The 7918-nt window shown below is 37.1% G+C and overlaps 2 protein-coding genes across 2 annotated transcripts; both read right to left on the bottom strand.

The window, feature by feature from the left end:
- Positions 1 to 1063: 1063 nt before the first annotated feature.
- On the bottom strand, positions 1064 to 3936 carry LOC132187240 (caltractin). Its single transcript, XM_059601486.1, has 7 exons — positions 3829 to 3936; positions 2956 to 3055; positions 2832 to 2868; positions 2721 to 2748; positions 2076 to 2228; positions 1894 to 1996; positions 1064 to 1390 (listed from the first exon to the last, which is right to left on the bottom strand). The coding sequence occupies exons 1-7, from the start codon at positions 3829 to 3831 to the stop codon at positions 1326 to 1328; spliced, it is 489 nt and encodes a 162-aa protein (XP_059457469.1). The 5' UTR covers positions 3832 to 3936; the 3' UTR covers positions 1064 to 1325.
- An 827-nt stretch (positions 3937 to 4763) lies between these two features.
- On the bottom strand, positions 4764 to 7713 carry LOC132187081 (red chlorophyll catabolite reductase-like). The gene is made up of 2 exons (XM_059601248.1): positions 7364 to 7713; positions 4764 to 5494 (listed from the first exon to the last, which is right to left on the bottom strand). Exons 1-2 carry the CDS (start codon positions 7679 to 7681, stop codon positions 4868 to 4870), a joined length of 945 nt encoding a protein of 314 aa, XP_059457231.1. The 5' UTR covers positions 7682 to 7713; the 3' UTR covers positions 4764 to 4867.
- Between the last annotated feature and the right edge of the window lie 205 nt (positions 7714 to 7918).

Here is a 7918-nt window from a genome sequence, read left to right as displayed (position 1 = left end):
CAAAGGCACCTGACCATCAAATTCTGCAACACCACGCTGGGCTTTTTGATTCGTCGGAATGCAGAGACAGCTACATCTGGAGCACCCAGATAAAAACAAGACCAAACGAATTCTCCTATGGAAGACTCGTCTTCAATCAGACCCTTCACTATTAGAAGTGACATCAGAGGCTCCACTTGTTTGATGCTTCGGCAAAGCCTTGCCAGACGCAGAAACTCAGCTCTTCTGGGATTGCTTGAACTAAGCAACGGAGGCGTGTTCATGGATTGTCTAGCTCCCAGAGGAGAGAATTTTGGGGGACATGGAAGCGTAGCAAAGAATCTGAAAGAAGGTGGCATTGGACTTGGACGAGAAAGAGCACAAAGAAAACGCCTTGGAATTATTGGACTCAAAACCATGTTGACCGTTGCTGGCATATTTCTTTTTCGGGGTTTCCCTCCATTTACAGTCCGTACCAGCTGAAAAAACCTGAGCATCCGTTCGTTTTACAGTTATGCGTTTTCAGGCTGTTGCATTATTTTTCTATTTTATTTTTTATAGCAAGATAACCATCGTATCAGATGAAAATACGAGTCCGTCTGCTAAGTGCCAAACGTATTCTAAAGCTAAGTAGGAGGGGGTGGGACCAACAAATACAACAAAATAATCATCATAATTTACGAAATTAAAACTAAAATAAAAATGGGAAATGGATCCAAACCAATCCGGTTCCATCATTTCTTAATCAAAGGGCCGCTTGGGTAGTGATATACTGCACGCCGAATATAATTTTTTTAAAAAAAAAATTAAAATAATAAAATAATAATAATAAAAAAATTTTACGCCGGGCATGTAGTATATCACTACCTGCCTCATTAGTGGAAGGGCCCGTGCCCGGTGAAAATGATAGCGGCAGATGACTTTTAAAGAGAGATGGTAGTGATCGAAGAGTGGAAGGCCTTCTCCCAAGTGTAACACCATTCTCCATGTTCAGACACATAACACCATTCTCCATGTTCAGAAACTCGAAAGAGGGGTGGGGGGAGGGGGAAGGGAAGGGAAGGATGATTTCACACGACAAATCTTCCACCTCGAAATCAAATAATTTTTATTGTCACATTAAGAAATACGCGCTTAACATTATCTTGGACTACCTCCATATGACCAATATAAGTTACATAATGTACTTGAAATATATAAGTCTGGATGTACCCATAACATATCTAATAAGCCACTCTTTTTTTCTTCTTTTCTTCGGGGATAACTAGAGTACAGAAACAGCATAGTCCAGAAATAAACCTTCTGCACAGGATCAAACTCTCAACAAGCTTGATACTCAAGAGTTTCTAATACCCATATGCAGTTCTCGTCATAATCCTGATAAACTCGTCAGCATCAACTTCTCCATCACCTGTACATATTTCAAAAGCCAATCACATCCAAATTCATCATTTACTCACAATGCACGAAAAACAAAAATAATTACCAATGATAATCTACTTACAAAAAAAAAATAACTAACAGACATTTGATGTTATATCTTCCAATCCATGAACATATATTTTTTTTTTAAAAAAAAAAAAATCAAACCGTGATGCAGTCACTAATGATGATCAAACCGTGATGCAGTCCAATGTTGTGCGGTTTTTTGTGTGTGTGGGAGGGGAGCACCTTTCATTTCTTGGAGAGCAATTTCGCTTAGGCTATATAGAAGGGTGATTTTACTTTCCAAATATAAAACCAGTAAAATTTAACCAGTGGCAACTCTGGAAAAAGATGATCCTATTGCTCATTAAAATCCATGTAATCAAGTTTCACAAACAATAGATAAGGATCATAATATATATATATATATATATAAACAAAATGCTAAAGAATAAAAGCTGCATCCAATATATGAGTATGCAAACTTACGATCACGGTCAGCTTCCTCAACCATCTCTATAATATCCTTGTCAGTGAAGTTCTCACCCAGCTCCTTTGTTATACGCTTAATGTCTGCGACAGATATCTTTCCCTAAATGCAAATGGGAAAAAAGACCTCAGTTATTGACAAGAAGAAACAAAGATGATATCTGAGAGAACAAAATTTTTACATTTTTATCATGGTCAATAATGTGGAATGCTTTCATGAGCTCCTCCTTAGTGTCCCTTTCTCCAATTTTGGCTGTCATCATGTACACAAATTCATCAAAATCAATTGCACCGCTGCCATCCTTGTCGACATCCGCAATCATGTTATTGATTTGCTGGAATTACACAGTATATTTTAGCCATTTAGTCAAGAATCTAAAAAATCTAACTTTGAGATAAAGAGAAAAAACTACATGGCTCATAATATAATTCAAGAACCTCTCATGAAACATGGACAGATTCTCCTAGAAATACCAAGAAAGTAGAACCACATACATTACATCAGTCACTCAGATATCACTCTAAAGAAGAAGTCTACCATATGCCCAAGCTTTAACCAAGCAGATTTACAGATGCAACCAAATCTGTAAAATAAGAGCAAATAGCACTACATACAAGCACTACAGAAGAGAGAGAGAGAGAGAGTGAGTGTGTGTGTGTATGTGTCACCCTTCCTAATTAATTGGCTGTTTCTTTTTTCCCCTTCCGAAACTGCCACAGAGAACTAAGCACTTTGTTCTCTTCAAAAACCCATGTGAACAGACTCATGCAGGGACATGCACGCATGTGCCTGGTAAAGAAGGGAGCATACTGGGTAGAGAAATTACCTCTTCTGTCATCTCGAAACCCAGGGCCCTGTAAAGAGAAGAACATGGTTGTAATTCTCTTATGACCAATCAACTTAAAAGTTCTTAGTACATTTGACATGAATTGCATACCTCATGGCGACATTCAGCTCCTTGGCATCAATAGTGCCTAAACAAGAAGGCAAAAAAAAATATTATCAGAACATATAAAGATAACCATACCAAAGACAAATATGATAGCAACAGATTGCAATACCTGAGCCATCAGTGTCAAATAACTCAAATGCTTCCTTAATCTCTTGCCTCTTTTGCTGAGTTAACCCATGATGACGTGCTCTCTGTTTTTCTTTCCTATCCTGATGAGTTGGTTTAATATTTGAGAAACAACAATGTCATTTACCAAGAATAGCTCTCTATAAACGATCAATAAAAAGGTAAATGACTTCATGAGCACTTGACACACACACGCATGATCCAAGTGACACTGGATTTTTAACCTGTCTCAACATTCATCTCCCATCTTCACGCAATCCTCCACAACCAACAAATATTATCAAATTAAACCACGTAGAACACAGTCACGAACCATTAGACTAGGCTTGAGAGCCCCCCCTCAAAAACTGCGTTACTTGTCAAACTTTCCCATATTAGCAAAAGAAACTAAAGCAACAATACACTAGTCCACTAAGATGTCCCACGCCTAATTCAATGTTCCCAGAATGATCATTTAAGTAAAGTTTCCCAAATTTTATTACATATATAATGACCTTTAAAAGTTTCATACGAAAGATTGTGTGAAATTTAACTACGCTAACTTCTCTCTTCCGATTGGTGCTTAACTTTATGAAAAACCAATTGATAAATTATATCACAATTCAATTTTTTTTAACCATATGAGCCTATTTCCATAACATTTTCCTAGCTTTGGGTACACATTTTGTTCCCATTTGAAGCAAATCCGCTACTAAAACATCAATCTATCAAGTAATTACCAATAATTCAACGATTAGACACCTAAATGCCCAACAAATTAGGCATTAAATTCGGAGATATTAAACTCTAAACCACGAAAAAACTGACACATAAAAGATTCAATCAATTTGGGAATCGAATCGTAGGGAGAACGTACCATAGCTTCGCTCGATGAGTTTGCAAACGCGTTAAGGTTGTTGAAGAAAGTCCTCCGAGAGAAACCTGGCTGGGATCGAAGTGTCTCGGCACGATCTTTTACTTTGAAGCTTTTGTATTAGGAAAGAGTTTCTAGACTTGGTCCATGGGTCACTCCGGCCCGGCCCTAGACTATGGTCGGGTTGTAAATTTTGGACTCTTAAGGTGGCCTGAATTGGGCCTGAGACATGATCCAAGGCCCATACCTTATTAGATTGGAACAAAGTTTACCAGACGTGCTTCAATTTTCATAATACAGTTCAGCAAGAACAAACAAAGGCACTGATATTCTTTTTAGGTGAGAGAGAGGGAGAAGAGGTGCAAACGATAGAGAGAGGGAGGTGCAGAATCGAATATGAGAGAGAGAGAGGCGCAGGAGATAGAGATAGGAATTAGGGTTAGGTTTTCTTTTTACATTCATGTGGAGTGGGTCAGATATCCGCATAAACAAAAATTTCATAACCGCAATCTGACTTGCCCTATATGGATTGGCAAAAATTCAACCCGATTTTTCAGTTTTAACCCTAAAATCCTGTCTATATGGGTAAGCGGGGCGGGTAGTGTGGGTTTTGCCCACCCCTAATTATATTGCGTGGCTAGACAAAATTCCTCTTTAGAACAAATTTTTATCCTTTTGAGGAATTGATTTTTTCAGCCAGTTAAAAATAAATAAGACACGAGGTTATTAGGGTCTTTTCATAAAAATAGCATTTGAAACAAACAATAAGAGGTCCATGAATAAATTGCTTTGAGTCTCATCATATTCAAATGGACCCCCTAACTCAAAAGTTTATATAAATTGAAAGTATTCAAGTAAATAAAAGACATCAACTACACTTCAAAAGTACATGCATCAACTTTGTTTAATAATACCTTTTTCTTCTCACTTTTCAAAACAAAAAACATTATTAACATAAAAATCAAAATATAAAACACTCACAAATATCTTTAATTTTACTTTTAAGTCACACCAAAATACCTTTAAAAAAAACATTAACAAATCATGTCTTGTAAACACTTCTGATGACTCGCAAGACTCGGTCTGCCACTTCTTGCCCGAACTGCTTGGGCAAGCTAGAGCTCAAGTCCATCTCTATCGCCTTGCTTTTGATAAAGCTGTCTCTCTTTTCCAATTCTGCTCTCTCCGCCTCCCTAACCTCCCCACCAGGGCCACCACCCTCACCAACACACATATCCATCCAAATTCCCGCAACCTCATTCGATATGGGACCAATATGTTCACGTATAATTTCTTCCACACGTTCTCTTCCACCCTCCTCACATTTTATGCTAACCAAGATTCCGGTCGGTGACACCACGCCGCGAAAATAAAGGGACGATGAGAAGTAGGGCTGCACCTCAGGGAGTTGGGCTAGCCGTTGCCGGCAAGCCTCGAGTTGGGTGTCCTCGTAGAAGGCTTTGAGGTAGTCAGGATGGCGGACAGTGTCCCTGCGAGGAATTAAGTCAAGGAAGAGGATGAAGTATGTGGGGCTGCATTGCACAAGCTCGAATTGGAAGTGGGGCACGTCCGTTGATGACTTGAGGTAGCCAGCGATGTTGGTTATGTCCAAGGCACCGCCACCTGTTGGTTGCTCCAAGTGTAGCCAGCTTGCCAGTATGAAATCAACCTGCGGGAACCATGCAATAGAGAGATCTTGTTCACATCCCATCATATATGGCAGAAATATTATAGAGTTTTTGCAAGTAGAGCAATAGCGGAAGTTCTTTTGTTCACTCATTCATTGACAGAAGGGTTTCAAACGACCAACAAGTAAATAGCACCATCATGTTGGTAGTTGGTACCCGGCTTAAAATCTAGAGCAACTGAAATTTAGTTTAGCATAATGTTTATGTATCATACCAATATTTCATCATACTTTTATATATATATATATATATATATATAAAAGAAGAGCTAGTTCAAGGGTGGATTAACAATGTCATGTCGTTTTTGTGAGATAGTGATATGATATTGATGTGGTATATATCATTATTCTTTAATTTATGTTTGAAATATAAAATAGGAGTAATTTTTTATAAAATACTACTCACATTTCACTCAACTAATGTGATAGTGTCAATTAATCCTTAGATCGGCCTTTTTTTAAAAATAAAAAGACCAAAGTGTTGTTGGGCACCACAACATTAGATCAGTGGGATGAGATTGAAATGATGATATAGTATATAACATTACTCATAAAACAATAACAATTAATAGCAACTAAGAAAGTATCACCACTATGAAAGCAAGCGGATTCTTAGTATACCTATGAAAGAAAAAGATAAATTTCATTTGCTGAATTTGCTGAATTTGATTAATTCCATAAGCTTGTTTTACGTTAGAAACAATGAACTATCTTAGCTCGGACATAGTTTTCCACTTTTCCTTCAAATTGAGCTTGGAGTACTTCTTTCAACCTAATATATAAAAGTGTCATGTGTCTATTTGCATATGAGATGCACATGCATTTTTAAATAACATATGAGAATCACATATTTTTTTTAATAAATTTTCTTTCTATTTTATCGTTGCTATTAAAATTACATGTGCATCTCACATATAAATAAACACATGATATTTTTATATACTAGGTTGAAAGAAGTTTCTTCAACCCAATTTAAAAGAAATAAAACACTATCCTGCTCACCATGCCTTTAGAAATTCTATTAAGTTCCTTTACAATTTTTAGGATATTCTACTGAATACAATTCTTTAAAGCCCAACCATTGTTCTCAAATGAAGTAATTACCACTTTATATCAACCCTGCAATATTTTCCATATTTAATTAATAACAAAAATATGATAAAATCTGATTCATTAATTTGAAAGCAATGATTAAAATTTAAAGAATTGTACATGATAGAATATCCTAGAAATTGTAGAGAATCTTGGTTAAAAAAAAAAAACCTTTTTTTTTTTTTTTTTTCTTTCTTATATAGAAGAGTAATAATTAGAACAACACCCTTTTCATCCTTACTTTTGTGCTACCTTGATGACTATAGTATTGAGCATTGAATAAGGATAAGAACAACCACAATAGTTGGGTGGGAAAACATAGCAATCTGGATGACAAGAAACAACAACTGAAACACCGTGACAATTGACAAAGATGAAGCCCAACCTGAAGCAATTAAGAAGATTACTTTCTGCCAAATACCTTTGTATTATCGTCTGTGTAATCCTTGGAAAGTTGAAATTCAGAAATTGCAGCAGTAAAATTCTTTATATATGTTTTTTTAATTGATTTCTGTGTCTTAGAAATGAATTAAAAAAACCTATGCACCAGTCACTTCATATAGAAAAACCAAAACAACAGTGATTTTTAGGAGAAAGAAGAACTAAGCAAGCACAAAGGACTCGCCGACGGGCTATTTTTTAGGAGAAAGAAGATTCCTGAAAGATTACACTTGTGTTGTTCGATCTGGGGCTAATTCCATGAAGCTTCAACAAACTATAATGAAGGCTAAATTAATTTCGTAAATCAGGAGTACGTACAGGGGAGGAGTCGATGCCGGATCTAACGCAAAGAGTGCCTTGAGAAGAGCCACTTTCGTTCTGGTAGTATTCAACATCAGGAGGGACCGAAGAAGGAAGAAGATGAGAGCCGAGGCGACTCTCAACGGCCGAGAGAAGGCTGACCATCGTATCCCTATGTGGGTCTAACAGGTGTGGGAACTCCATGAGCTTCGACCCTCGCGGCTGCTGGCCCATACGAGAAGAAGAAGATGATGAATGGCAAACAAATAATGAAGGCCCTGCTCTTGATGTTTTCGGAGGAAGAAGATGTGGTGGTGGTGATAAAGTGAAAGCCATTGAGATTTGAGACTACTCTGTCTCAGACACGTGTGGCAACTAGCTAATGGTCATAAGCATAAAGGAAAGTCTTACACGTATCAAATCTTCCTCCACTTTTTTTTTCTTTTCTTTTCTTACATGCCCACAGAAAGAGAAACGTAAATTCAAACTAGTAACGTCCGTTTTTTGGAACATAATGTACAGCCGATTGAGCTATTCATTAAGAACATATCTAAACCTCCTTTTGTACATATT

Source organism: Corylus avellana, chromosome ca7, assembly GCF_901000735.1.
Source record: "Corylus avellana chromosome ca7, CavTom2PMs-1.0".
NCBI lineage: Eukaryota > Viridiplantae > Streptophyta > Magnoliopsida > Fagales > Betulaceae > Corylus > Corylus avellana.
Note: the sequence above shows the minus strand (reverse complement) of the source record. Positions and strands in the feature narration are given on the sequence as shown.